We start from the raw sequence: 14,599 nt of genomic DNA on the forward strand, positions 1-14,599 counted from the left end.
CACAGCCCCCTTTGGACTCACACCTGCCCTTTCAGAATCCAGAGCACTTCTGTGCTGAGGGCAAATTCCCCAGCGTCTTCAGGGTCCTTGCTCTGGAGATGACCTCTACCCCCTGACCCAGGTCATCTTGAGTTGCTCTCTCAATCTGTTGGCCAACGGCACAGGGAACCACTGTTCACAAAGCACCTGCCAGTGTCTGTCCCCACAGTCATCCACTGATAGCACTGACCCTCGGCAGAGCCTGCAGACCGACCTGCTGTGATTTACCTTGTCTGGCAGGCGGGCCCCCAAGGAGCCCCCACTCCTGCTCCCTACTCCCTTGAGAGCAGGCTGGCCTCCTGGCGGTTTCTGACGACAGGACGCTGTGGAGGTGCTGGAGGTCACGTTGGTGGGTAGGCTGCACAGACTGACGTCCAGCTGACTTCATCGCTGACTGACGTGGTGAGCTTTGTCCATGTGTTGGACAGGCCCATGTGGCAAGTAACAGCCAGCGGGCAGCGAAGCCCACCAACCGTGTGAGGGGTCCTAGCCGTGGGTCCTTCCCCAGTCCAGCCTTCGAATAAAGCCCAGCCTGGGCTGGCACCTGGGTTGCAGCCTCTTGAGGGACCCTCAGCAGAGGACCCAGGTAGGCCAATCAAGACTCCTGGCCCACAACTGTGAGATGACAACACCTGTTGATTTAAGGCACTAGGTCTGTGGTAGCAGACTCACACTGATGAAGGCGCACAGTAACCCCCACCCCTCCCACTGGTTCACTGAGCAACTCAACTCTCACTTCCCCTCTTTGAGCACCCCGTCCCTCTGCCATGCACTCAGCCCCTTTTCTTCCAGGAGTGTGACTGGGGGGTGGGGAGGGTGCAAGCTAGTGCAGAGTGCTACAAGGAGCGTGCTCCCAGTAGGTCTGCAGAACCAGGGCTCCCTGTGTCTGGCTTTGTCTTCTTGCCTGCTTTTTGAGGGGCTTCCCTGGTGGCTCAGTGGTAAAGAATCTGCCTGCGATGCCGGAGAAGAGACATGGGTTCAATCCCTGGGTTGGGAAGATCCCCTGGAGGAGGAAATGACAACCCACTCCAGTTTTCTTGCCTGGAGAATCCCATGGACAGAGGAGCCTGGTGGACTAGTCCATAGTACTGAAAAGAGCTGGACATGACTGAAGAGGCTTAGCACACACCCATGCTGCTTCTTGAGCAGGGCAGGTGGGGGCGGGGAGGGGATGGGGAGTATAAACCATGGGAGTAGTGAGTCCCATCCCTTCAGCTGGTGGCCTCAGAATGGACCTGCCCAGCGGTTGGCTCATGTGTGTGAAGCTTGTTGCAAGGAAGCCACTGAAAGCCCGTGTTTATCTCAGAGCCAAGCTTGTGCAGAGGATGGCAAGTGAGGGAGGCTAGGGTTCTGCTGCTGGCTGCACCCTGAACTCCAGAGATCCCCTTCACCGCCTACCGCACCACCATGGCGATGGCTGCTCCCACCAGAGACGCTAGGAGAGGGGGCGGGAACTTCTAGCGCCCCGTGGAAACAAATTAAATCAGAGCAACTCAGAGTACACGAGAACTCAGGCCAGCAGAGTGGTCCCCGGGCAGGTCAAATTCTCCAAGTAGATGTCATGACACCAGCTGCAGAGAGAGATGGTGGCAGGCACAGGGGTCATGATTGTGCCTCTAGAGCCACACTGGGAGAGGGACTGGGAGGGCTCCGATTTGGGGCCTTAGACAGAGACCAAGCTTTATTTGATTTAAGTCACAAAAGTCAGAAAAGGTCAGTGTTGTCGCCCCTTAGGTCCCAGTTGATCTGATGGTTTAGCCCTCAAGGGTGGTTTAAATTTGGCCAAACAGCTCAAGAGGGTGCTTCAGGGGATTTCCCTGGCAGTCCAGTGGTTAGGGTCCTGCACTTCCACTGCAAGGGGCCCAGGTTCAATCACTGGTCAGAGAACTAAGATCCTGTGTGCTGTAAGGTGCCCCCCAAAAAGGTAAAAATGTGAATAAAAAAGTGCTTCAGGCTAAACTTTACCTTTACTACCAGAACTGAGGTAGGTGTCTTTGCCATTTGACTGATCTTTGCCATTGTTGCTTCTCTTGCTTGATAAACAGTCCTTCATCTCTGCATTCTTTTGGTTCCTAAGTGAAAGTGTTAGTCACTCAGTCATGTCCAACTCTTTGCCACCCCATGGACTGTAGCCCACTATATTCCTCTGTCCATGAAATTCTCTAGTCAAGAATACTGGAGTGGGTAGCCTTTCCCTTCTCTAGGGGATCTTCTGGACCCAGGGATCAAACCCAGGTCTCTCCCTTTTCAGACGGATTCTTTACTGTCTGAGCCAACAGGGAAGCCCTTTATTTCTTTAAGCTCGTTAATTATTGAGACCTGTTCTGGGATGAACATCATGGCCAGGCTTAGATCCTGAAACGACTAAGACCAGAAATGGCTTCTCTCATGTCAAGAAAGCAGTGCCTGGTTCGTTTCTTCAGCCCCCCTACCCTATCTGCTTCCGTTGGCTCCCTCGGGCTGGGGTGGGCACATCACTGGGGCGATTTCCAGCCCTGGGCTGAGCTTTCTCACTGTTCCCTGAATCTGGCCCATGGCTTCCATCTTTCGGGGGAGGGTTGACAGCTGGCCCTGCAGAGAAGTTCTCCAAAGGTCAGGAAGCCTCCTGGCACTACCAGAGGCCAGCAGAGAAGGGTCAGGAGGGGCTGGACCTAGGGGAAGACAGGGGAGGGGTGGGGGCCTTGGGGATCCCCTTGAGGGGAGATGATTTCAAGGCCACCCCAGGACAAGGACTTGGCACAGGGGGATCCAGCAATGTCCTGTGGTTGCCCGCCCCGTCCGTGTACCTTCCTGCCCACCTATTGGGCAGGGAGTTGAGGCAATGTGGACCCTCCAGGGTGGTGGGGTGGCAGGGTTCACACCCCAGTGTGGACCAGGTGGGGCACGGACAGAACTGTGGGTTGTGGCTGGGCTGCTCACCTGGGGGCTCCTGGGTTTCAGGAGGAGTGACTCCTTTTTCTCCTTTCTTTTTTTTTTTTGCCATGTGTCTTGGGGGATCTTAGTTCACCATCCAGGGACTGAACTTGGGGCCACAGCAATGAGAGTGCAGAGTCCTAACCACTGGACTGCCAGGGAATTCCCAGTGACTTGTGTTTCAATCCCCTCCTTGTCACCCATTGGAGAAAGCAGGGGTCCCACTGTAGGGTCAAGGGTGGCTAGACACAGGACGTCTGACATGGGCAGAGGAGTGGATGGTTCCTTATTAGTCATGTGGACTCACAGCTCTGGGAAGAAGGATGCCGCAGGCCCCTGGGGCACTTGGGGTGCACTTGGGCAGGGTGAACCCGGGGCTGTGGGGGGCAGGCTTTCGTGATGAGAGGACTAGGTGGGAGGGTGTTGCTGACTTGCTTGAATAATTCTGAGGGCTGGTGGGGCAGTGACAGCAGGAGCCCATTCGATCACTCAATCCCTTGAGAAGGCGGGTGTTGGGCCAGTGGACCTCATCAGGGGTGACTGGGGCCCTCCCGGTTTTCCCAGCACATGAGATTGGGCCTTTCTTTGCCCACACAGCATGTGGGGTCTTAGTTTCCTGACCAGGGATGGAACCCTCACTCCCTCTGCCATAGAAGCATGGAGTCTTAACCCCTGGACCACCAGGGAAGTCCCAGATTGGGCCTTAACTGAGGCCACCCACCAGCATCTCCATTAACCACATGCTATTTGCAAAATGAGTCAGCTGGGCCTAGGTTCACATGGCCCCTGACCTGGCTCTTGGCAGGCAGGGTACCTCTGGTGTGCCAGCTTTGTCCTTAGAGACAGTGGTGCCCAGAATGGTGGCAGGGGATGGAGGAAGGGGTGTGTCAGGGCCCAGCACATCCTGGGCACCCCCTCACTAAGCGGGTAGTGTTAGATTGGGGGGCTTGGCCCAGGCGTCACCAGCCTACGCCGGGTCCTGCCCGCCTCTTGGGGGGCAGAGGGCTGTCTGTCCATGCCACCTGCCCTGGCCCGGTGGCCGCATGCCCGCAGCTGCCGTGCTCCTGACCATACTCGGGCAAGAGGCGGCAGCTGCTATTAATAACCAGCGCGGCTGCCCGGGGCACAGGGTGGCCTATAAAGCCAGCCCTGCCAGCGTCAGGAGGCTCCTTCAGCCCCCGAGACCTTTAGCCCCCCCGTTGTACAGAGAGAAAAAGAAAAGTAAGTACTGAAACCATCCCCCTGTCCCTCTGCCCAGCCCCACTCGGTGGCCCGAAAAGTGAGACACAGAACAATGGTGAAAGACATACCCCACGCAAAGGACGTGTGAACACAGCCTCGCCTCGGGGGCACTTCACCGGCCCAGGCTGGAAGAGGGGGCAAGGGAGGGGGAGGGGAGGAGGAGGAGGAGGGGGCTGGGCCTTCTCCTCCTGGACTCTCCTTGTCCTGAGGGGACAGAGCCGGGGCCCCCTCCCTGGCCAGTTGACCCCAGGATGCCTGCATTCTGCAGTTATGGCTGGGGTGCTGTCTCCCCTCAGGGAGCCCACGGCATCCCCCCTACCCACCCCCACCCCTAACTCCCCAGTGTCCTCCACCTCACCCCCAGTGCGTGTGTGTTCGTCATTCAGTCCTGTCTGACTATTTGCAACCCCATGGACTGTAGTCAGCCAGGCCCCTCTGTCCATGGGATTCTCCAGGCAAGAATACTGGAATAGAGAGCCATTCCCTTCTCCAGGGTATCTTCCCGACCCAGGAATTGAACCCGGGTCTCCTGCGTTGCAGGCAGATTCTTTACCATCCGAGCCACTAGGGAAGCTGGTGGCTGAACCCCACTCCCTGGGGTTTTGTATTTTGAGAGTCCCCAGATGGGAGGACTTACAGGTGTGCCCTGTTTGTATGATGGCAAGCTGCCTCTGCACCCTCCGCCGCCCCCTCCCCTCCCTGGCTTTTCGAAGGCTGAGAGAAGCTTAAACCGGACCATGGGTGGCCATGCGGGCATCTGGGTGGACTTGGGGGGCACTCCTGGGCCACCGTGGAGGGCCTGTGGCTGCCTGTTTCTCCCAGTCAGCCTGCTCCTCGCTTAGGCACTGGCTGTCCCCCCACCCCGGGGTGTGCCCCAAGGACACCCCCTCAGTGGCCTGGCAGACAGGATGCCTGAGGTGGGGGCCACCTTCAGATGCAACCACTCTGACCCTGATGGGACTCGGGTGGGGCGGGCAGAGTTATTGCTGATTAAGAGGGCCGGCTGAGTGCTACTTGATGTGAGTGGCAAGTGCTTGGGGTGGGGGCGTCCTGAAATAGAACGAGGAAGGTGGGGGGCAGGGAGCAGGCTCTGCAGCCTCGCACCCACATCCTGGGCCTCTGCTGCTGTCTTCCTCCTCCCAGGGCTGTTAGGACATTCGGGAAGGGTCCCCCAGGCAGAGCTCTGGTGGGGTGACCGGCCAGAGGCTTGCCTGGGGACGCTTTGCATGGAAGGTCACCCGCCCATGTATATGTCTGCGGTGGGCTGGGGTGGGATAGGGTATCCCCAGAGGGACTTCCTAATCAGGGTGGCCTCAGAGAAGCCAGATTCCAGTGAGGGGTCCCTGGAATCCCTCCCATCCCCCTCAACCCCCACCAATCCTGAGGACGCACATTGTCCCCCCTTGGAGGTGAGCTGCCTGGCGCCTGGGGCCCTGTAGGGATCCAAGAAGTGGGGTGGCAGGCAGGCCAGGCCAAGTTCCTGGGGGTGGGGGTGACTTGGCCCAGGAGGGTGTCAGCCACCGGATGAAGGGCACATGGGTGTGAGTGCATCACGTGGGTGCGTGTCAGGGTCTGCCCCATCCTGGGTGCTTAGCCTGGCCCACACAGCAAGTCCCACTCGGGGCACCCCAAGCTGGGGAGTGGAGGTTTGAGCCAGTTCTCTACCTTTAGTCCAGGTTGCCTCCCCTCGGCTCTGCTGACATGAGATTCGTAAAGAGAACTAATACATAAACAGTAGTACTGGTAGGGGAGTCTGCTCCAGCCCCATGATGGGGGCAGGTGGAGAATGAATGGCCACAGAAGGGACCTCAGAGGGAGAAAGTGGGGACACCAGGAGCTGGGAAGGGCTCCTCTGGGCCTGGGGTTGGGGGAGCCTGGTGGTGATGGGTCCTGCAGGACTGTGGGTACAGTCATGTCCCAAGCCCATCTGCCTGGCCTGGAACCCTGCCTGTCGCCTGGGGCCAAGGGACTCCTCCCTTGGGAGCCTCAGTTTCCTCATCTGGAAAACAAGACTAGGTTATTCTGGTTGCCAGAGTACAGGAGAGCTCTCCCAGACTCCCCAAGTACCAGACAGGTGTCCCACAGGTGAGGCGGGCCTCAGGCTCCATCACGGAGGGTGGCAAGACCTGCCACAGACCCAGCAGCAGTGGGCTTCCCAAGCCTAGGGCAGGAGGTGAGGCCCAGGGGGCACGTTACCTGCCCAGGGCCTCTCTCCAGGATGGGCTGAGGCAGCTGGGTTCTAGGGCTGCCCACTCATGCTCCAGGCTGCCTGGTCTTGGGGCCTCCCATCCTAGGGCCTGGCACTGACACAGGGGGTGCTTGGTGGACATGGGAGGGGAGTGTTGGGTTAGTCTTGGGGTTCTGTCTGGGGAAGGCACAAGTTAGCCTGGCCGGGCCCACGATGAGCCTGGAGCCTTCCTGTGCTGGGGCTGATCTGCTGGGCCCGTCAGACAGTTGTAGAAGGACTGAGAGATTCTTCCAGGGGTTTGGGTGGGAGGGCCATCTGGGGCAAGTGTGAGCAGCCTGGCATACTTCCCCAGCTGGAGAAGGCCCTGGTGGGCATTTCCAGACTGGAGTTCAAATCTGAACTCTGCTGATCGACCATGGGCAGGTCCCTTTCCTCTCTGAGCCCTAGGGAAGCGGGTCATAGGATAACCCACCCCTTCAGGTGGCTGGCCCCCATCAGGGGGCAGACTCTCAGTTTGCCTGGACCTGGGCTTCCCCAGCATGGGGAACCCTCAGTGCTGAAACACGGAAAGTTCTGTGCACACTGGGTCGAGATGGTCCCCCACCCCACCTCTACTGTTTTAATAACGACCAAGGTGTCTGGTGACCGGGCAGGGCTCAGGCTGCCCCAGAGCCACCTCTCCCGTGTCCCTGTCCCCTCCTGGGTTATTTTGGGCCTGGTGACCGGTGGATCAGCGTCGCTGTGCTCCGTGCCTGTGGCAAAGGGCAGGACTTGGCAGGCCCGCTGAAACTCCCTCTTGGCCCTGCCCCAGCTCCCTGCTGCCCTCCAGGACACAGTGACCGCTCCCCGGCCCTCTACCCCAGCCCTCGCATACACTGCAGTGTGGGCAGCCGCTGCAGGAGGTAACTGATTCCAGCTGTGCAGACTGGAGGGTCCGCTACAGCCACTCAGCTGGGCCACGTGGTGTGAAAGAAGCCACAGCTGACACACACGTGAATAGGCATGACTGCAGGCCAGAAAAGCCTTATTTATAGATGCTGAAATTTGAATACATGTGATATACGCATGTCACGAAATTTAATTCTCTTAACTTTTTTCCCCACAACCATTTAAACATGTGAAGCCATTCTCAGCTTGAAGGATGTGCAAAAACCTACAGTGGGCTGGATTGGACCCAGGGGCCATCCTTTGCTGACCCAAGTACTACATACCCAGTAACTCTAACCCATTACACTGAGCACCTGACTTATTAGCAGGACAGTTTTGTGCTGTTAGCGAGTTATGAGTATTAACGCATTTTTAAAATCTTGTTCAGTCGCTAAGTCGTGTCCGACTCTCTGCAACTCCATGGACTGCAGCTTGCCAAGCTTCCCTTCTCCCAGAAGGGAGTCCTTCACCATCTCCAAGAGTTTGCTCAAACTCATGTCCATTGAGTCAATGATGCCATTTTTTAAAATAATATTTTTATGCTATTTTTCTTTTTGGTCATGCCAAGCCCTGTGACATATGGGACCCCTGACCAGGGATTAATCCCACTTCACCTGCACTGGAAGTGTGGAGTCCCAACCACTGGACCATCAGGGAAGTCCGACATTAATGCATTTTGTTATTAAAGTCACAAATGTCGAAAATTCCACTGAATAAAAGTCACATTGGGAAATTCCCTGATAGTCCATTTGGTAGGACTCGGTACTCTAACTGCAAGGAACCCAACTTCAATCCTTAGTTCGGAAAATAAGATCTCATAAGCAGTGTGGCATAGCCAAAAAAAAAAAGTTACTTTGGGTGATTTTTTTTCTTATCAAGACCTGGTGAATTAAAAAAAAATTATTTATGACATGCAGGATCTTAGTTCTCCAACCAGGAATTGAACCCACGCCCCCTGCAGTGGAAGCACAGAGTCTTCACCACTGGACCACCAGGGAAGTCCCTAGAAGACTTTATTTTTAAATTTGTATTTATGTATATATTTGGCTGTGTATGTATTTGGCACGTGGGTTTTATTTCCCTGACCAGGGATCAAACCCAGGCCCCCTGCATTGGGTGCTCAGAGTCTCAGTCACTGGACCACCAGGGAAGTCCTCCAACTTCTCCTTGTATGGACACCAGTCATACTGGATTAAGACCCACCTTCATGACCCAGTCACATTCTGCGGCCCTAAGGGTCAGGGCTTCAACATATGAATGTGAGGGTACACAATTCAGCCCAGAATAGTGTCATTTGCTCTTTGGTTTTGATGATTTGAAGCGAGGAGACACTTAACAGGTTCAAATCCCGCTCAAATGTCTCAGGACTCGGTGTTCTGAGCCACTAGGTACACAGTTGCCCGACAGCCAGGGAGGGACGGACACCAGGCCCTTCTGACCCCCGAACTGTGGGCTCCTTCACCTTTGCTGCACTGCCCCTAGAAAGACTAAAAGTACGGGGACCAATCATCTCGGTTCTGAGAGATTTCTGGGCAAACAGGGCTTTCTGTGCTAACACTAGGAAAGTCCCCAGTACGTGGGGATGGCTGGTCAACTTCCTAGTGGCTGCACTGGGCCTGAGCTGAAGCCCCCGCCCCAGCTGGGCTGCCTTCCACCTGCTCAGCACTCTCTTCTTTGTCTCTTGCTCTCTGCTGGGTCGTGAGGCTGCAGGGGCAAAAGGCAGTGGTGAGCGCTATGCCGGGTGATCTCTGTTAGCAGGAAGACTGTGTTGAGAAGGGGCAGCATCCGAGCAGGAGGCTTCCGGCTGGGATACAGAAAGTGAGCGATTTCCCAGGAGCCTGGGACCCCAAACATGGGGCAGGGCAGAACTTACAGGACCGACCCACTGTGAACCAGCCCTTTCTGCGGATCTCCACAGACCCGTCTGTGAAATGGGTGTACACGATAAACTGAACCACTAGCCTTCTAGGGATGGCTCAGGAACACGGAGAGTGTCCTTAGGAGCCTCCTGGATCATGAGTAGTATCAGCTCCCATCATGGGGGAGGTGCCGGGGTGCAGTGAGGGTGGGGCTCAGCCAAGAGCCAGGGGCACCCTCAGGCTGGGCTGACCTCCCAGACGCTGCTCTGGGCCGCGCTGTGCCATGTGCTGAAAGCTGGCAGGAAATTTCCCTTTTGAGGAAAATAGGCCCAAAGACCCTCAAGCAGCCACCCAGGGCCACGCTGCCGTGGGTCCACCAGGTGGAGACTGCCACTGCCCGGAGCTCTCAGCGTCACCCCCGGAGGTCACCAGTGCACTGAGCAGAAGGGCCGGGAGGGGCCCTCTCGGCACCTCAAACACAACAGGCTGGACCCCAATGGCTAAAAAACAGGATCAGGTTTAATAAGTAAGCCGCCGTCGAGGTTACGGATGGATGCATCGTGGGCCCCAAGCTGCTGGGCTGTGAGCGGGGCGTCCACTCTCATATGTACAAGACTTCCCGACGGGAATGGTCATGCGGTGTCCGGCTGCAGCGCCACCCGCTGGCCGCGCTGTGGCCGGAGCTGTGTGTGGGTCCCTGCAGTGGGGGCTGGGCCCCTCCTCTTGGGCCTCGCTAGGAGCGGTTCAGGAGTGAGTTCTGAATGTCTTCCAGGACCTGGTGGAAAAGCTCCTCGCGGGGTTTCATGCCATCCAGGTACACTGCAGTTGGAAAGGCCGTAGTCAGAGGCCCATGGGGCTCAGCCAAGGGAGGGCCAGCTCCCTGGGGCTGCTGCCAACCAGCTCACAGCAGGGCTGGCGGACTGCTGGGTCAGGAGGAAGCGGACCCGCAGAGTTAGGCAGCTGGGACAGGCCAGCCTCTGGGCCCCAAAGCAAGAGAGACTGCTGGCGAGACTCGAGGAAGGCCTTCCAGGTTTCCCACCAGGTCCCGGCGGGGAGGGGCCGGCCTCATCTCACTCAGGGACTTACCCACTTCCACACCGTTGGCCTCCATCTCCCGCTTATATTTCTGGTACATAGGCCACACGTGGCCATCGAAGAGGCCAGGGGGATCAGGGACCGCGTAGCTTCGCGTACTGGGGAGGGAGATGGGCAAGAATGAGCGACACGCAGGTCACCTGAGGGTGGTGCCAGTGTAGAGCTTGGGCTGCGGGAACTGGGTCAGGAACGGGGACCCCACGGAGTCAGGGGCCCCGTGTTGGGTGCTCCAACTTCCAGCATTTTTCCCAGTGGGCCTGGGAGATGCCCATGGCAGGGCAGGGATGGGTCATGCTATCCAGACCCCAGGCTGTGGGCCTCTGGAACCCAGCATCGGCCACCCAAGTGCCTGCTGCCAAGCAGTCTGCAGCTTCAGGGTGGCCGTGTATCTGGTGGGCATAACCCATTTCCTGGTCCCCCCGGGGACGCAGACAGGGCCCCCCAGGCTCACCTTCTCCTCCACTTGCACTCTTCATAGGGGACGGTCAGGAAGTACCTTCGGCTGTACAAGTCCAGCAGGGGCCTGGCAGGGGGGAGGATATGGTCAGCGCCCGTGGGCCAGAGCACACAACCCCAGAGCCTCCAGGGATGTTCCTGGGTGACAAAGGTTGGGTGGGGAGAGGGGTCTGGGCTGATTAAGTTAGGGATGAGCGGGGGGACCAGCAGTGGCCAGTCTCCTGCTATGCCCACTGCACCCCCCTACTCTGAGGGTGGAGTCATCCCTTTCTCCCAATTCGGGGGCCCAGAGAGGTACAGTGTCTTGCCCAGGGCCACCCAGCAAGGTTGGGGATCCCGCCCAGCCTGCTCTGTCTGAGGAAGCTGAGGTACAAGACAGAAGACTCAGTTCCCCCAGGAGGTATGGGTTTTTGCCCCTAGACCCTTGGGTCCGACTCTGAGGCCTGCCCCCGCCCCCCTACTCCCACTGCCCCGATCCCAAGCCTTCCACACCCCCAGGCCTTAGTGTTCTGTCTGTCGAAATAGAGACCCGGTGACCTAGGAGGGCCTGCATTGCCTGGGGCCCATATCCAGAGATGCTCACTTGTAGCTGTAAAGCAGGAAGCCTTCCAGAATGAGGATGTGGGTGTCTGAGGCATCCAGTCGGACGCTGACCCCGTGGGCGCGGGCAAACTTCTGGGGGCTGCTCACCCAGGCCTGCACGGTGCTCAGCATGGCCTCCATGTCCAGGGACTCCAGCACTGGGGGGTGGGAGACAGGGAGTTGGTGGGGTGGGGGCCGGGGGGTACTGTGGGCAGGGGCGCAGGGCTGCCGCCGTCCATTCTTACCGTCCCACTGTTTGAAGCCGTCCTCCCCAACTGCTATTTGGTCTTGGGGCTGAAACAGAGGAGCCCAAGCCGCGGGCTCAGTGCCCGCCTTCCCACCTCACCCCACCCTGGGGGAACAGCGCCCGGAGAGCCCCCTATGAGGGTCCGGGGGCACCTGCTTGCCCCGTCCCCCTGCAGCTGAGAGTCACAGGCTCTGAGGTCCCAGGCAAGGCACTCAGAACCCCCTCCCCAACTTCATGACTACTGGGATCAGGAGTGGGGACCAGTTACATCCATAGTAAAGTTGCCCCTCACCCTCCACAAAGCAACGAGGGTGGGCTCAGAGCCCATTTTGCAGACAGGAAAGTGGAGGTGCAGAGGATAAAGGGCACCGCCCAGGTGACACATCCCCTCTGGGAATTGCAGTTTCCCCATCTGTGCCCTGAGAACGTGCCAGGCACATAGTAGGTGTCAGTAATTGAGAACGTCAGCCTCAGGGCGCCCCTGAGCGGTCTGCCTGCCCTGAGGCTCCTTCTCAGGCCGCCTCCCTCCCCTGCCCCTGGCCAGGGCAGCCACCTTGAAGAAGTCATCCTGGTGGATCACACAGCAGTTGGGCAGCGCCTTGAGGAGGTTGTTGGTCAGGGTAGTCTTGCCGCCGTTGGTCATGCTGTGGGCAGAGCATACTTGTGAGGTTGCCTGGGTCCCTTCTGTGGGCCTGTCTGGGTCTGAGGGGCCCCCAGGATCAGACTAAAACCTAAAGCACAAGGCTGTAGTGCTAAGAGGGTATTCATCTAAAGTTCTATTCATCTAAAGTCAGGGGATGAGAGGGTTGGATAGCATCACTGACTCAGTGAACTGACTCAGATTGCTCGATGGGTTTGAGCAAACTCCGGAAGACAGTGAAGGACAAGGAAGGCTGGCATGCTGCAGTCCGTGGGGTTGAAAAGAACAGGACACAACCGAGCAGCTGACCAACAGCAACAGAAAGTCAGGGGAGGGGTTCTGAGTGGCCAACCTGGGCCGCCCCGCAGCCTGCTGCCCACTGCCCACTTGGGCCAGGCACAGGCCTGCACTTGCCGGTGGGGAGAAACAGAGAAAAGCGCAGAGGATGTGAAAACAAGCTGACAGGTTAACACGCAGTCTCAGCTGGGGTCATGGAAGCACTGCTTTCTGTGTTCGGACTCATTCAGTGTGACCGCAAACCCAGGAGGTGGGGCTGGGAGCTGGTCTTACAGACCAGGAAACTGAGGCCCACGTGTGACCTAGCCTCTGCAGGCCTTTTAAAAAAAAGCCAGACTATTAAAGCAAGTGCTAAGTGGAAAACTGCAAACCTGGGAAGAGGCAGTCACCTTAGGACAATGGGTGGGAATTCCCTGGTGGTTAGGACTCCATGCTTTCTCTGCTGAGAGCCTTAGTTTGATCCCTGGGTGGAGAACTAATATCCCACAAGCCATGTGGTGTGGCAAAAATAAAATAAAATCCTCAAAAAACAATGGGCAAAGCAGGGTGACCTGCTCAATCTCATCTGCCCGGGCTATCTCTGGTTTTAGTGCCCAAAGTCCCAAATCCTCGGGATCCTTCAGTCCCAGGAAAAGCAGGACGATGGTCACCCTAAGGACTCCAGACTGGGGCTGTCAAAGGACACAGAAGGGTGCCTGTCAGGCCTTCCTGGACGTGAGTGTCCCTTTGACCTGGCTGTCCCTGCCCCAGGAATCAGGAGTGGAAAGCTGAGTGTGGAAGGAGGGAGTTGCAGCTTTTAAAAGAGCTGGTGGGAAAGGAGACCTCCATACATGAAGGGGAACAGGTTAGAACATGCCTGAGGTTAATCTGAGTTGTTGCTGACAGGCTCACCATGCCCTCAGGGCCGGCTACAGAAAGGGGGACCCTTGTCTTATTCTGTTAGGGATTTCAAGAGCGTAATGGAGCACTAAAGCAAACGCAGGGTGGATCCAGGGCAACCTCCCAGATTGGAGCTCCAAGCCAGCCTGGCTTCTGCTAAATGCTTCCCAGGCGTAGTCCTAAAAGGCCACAACCCCCAGGAAAGCAAGGTCCCTGCCTGAGGTCAGCAGAAGGAGCTTCTAGAGGCAGGTGCCACACAGTAGAGTACCACTCTGAGGCCCCCACCCCACCGGCCCAGGAGCCTCTGGGGTTGGCGTCTCCCCATCCCCACTCCCCCAGCGCTTCACGGAAGACCTGCCTAAGCTTTATAAAGTCTTCTATCCCCAGGGAGTCTAGCCCAGTCTGGGTGCGGGGTGGGGAAGGGACTTACAGTGGGGAATTTCCCAATAGAGGGCAGAAACCCCCTCCCAGCACTTCGACCTTGGGCATCTGGTCCCTGCGACACCAGGCGCCAGGCAGCCCTCCATTCATTCCCCTGGCCTCCTGCCCAGGCCGCCGGCTCGGACCGCACAGGGGCGCGCCCAGCCGGCCTCTCCCTCCTCCGCGCGCTCCCGGGCCGCTCACCCTCCGATGCCCACGATGTACTTCATCTCGGCGCGGAGGGGCGGCGGGGACCGCGGTTGGCAAGCTGACTCCTGACTCCCGGGTGCCCGGCTGGGCCCGACCCCGCAGTGCGTCCCGGCTTCATTGAGAAAACCCCGGGCCTTTATAGGCTGGGGCAGCCCGGAGGCCGCCCGGAGGGAGGCGGCCCAGCGCCTACGGGGAGCGCGGCTGCGCGGTGAAGTGGGCGGGCAGGGTGGGGGTTGGGCGCTGCACCTGTTCCCTCTGGATGGAAATAGCTCCACGTTGCCTTTTGCCTAAATTAGTCACGGGTCGGCCAGGCAGGGGGGTGCGGGTGGATGTCACCCCGCTCCCTCTCCCCTCCTCCTACTCCTTCCCTCCTCCCCTTCCTGGCCAGGCTGCCCAGGGGACAGATAACGGGCCACACACCTTCCCTCCCTAAAAATATCCAGGCCGGTGTGTCCCCTCGCCTGACCCTGACATTAAGGCCCGTTCTGGTGGCTCAAGAAAGGAACTCATACCTCCCCCCTGGGCCCGGTCTCCAGCCACAGCAGCCGGCCAGCCAGCCGCAGGGGCTCCACACAGCAGGGGACTTCCTTTTCTAAGGGGGTTGC

General features: G+C 58.1%; 1 protein-coding gene across 1 annotated transcript; it reads right to left on the reverse strand.

Moving 5' to 3' along the window:
• Window positions 1–9,691: 9,691 nt before the first annotated feature.
• Window positions 9,692–14,176, reverse strand: NMRK2 (nicotinamide riboside kinase 2). The gene is made up of 7 exons (XM_061149299.1): window positions 13,989–14,176; window positions 12,102–12,192; window positions 11,547–11,595; window positions 11,303–11,459; window positions 10,715–10,786; window positions 10,255–10,361; window positions 9,692–9,987 (listed from the first exon to the last, which is right to left on the reverse strand). Exons 1-7 carry the CDS (start codon window positions 14,012–14,014, stop codon window positions 9,902–9,904), a joined length of 588 nt encoding a protein of 195 aa, XP_061005282.1. The 5' UTR covers window positions 14,015–14,176; the 3' UTR covers window positions 9,692–9,901.
• Between the last annotated feature and the right edge of the window lie 423 nt (window positions 14,177–14,599).

This window comes from Dama dama, chromosome 9 (genome assembly GCF_033118175.1).
Source record: "Dama dama isolate Ldn47 chromosome 9, ASM3311817v1, whole genome shotgun sequence".
NCBI classification, from domain to species: domain Eukaryota; kingdom Metazoa; phylum Chordata; class Mammalia; order Artiodactyla; family Cervidae; genus Dama; species Dama dama.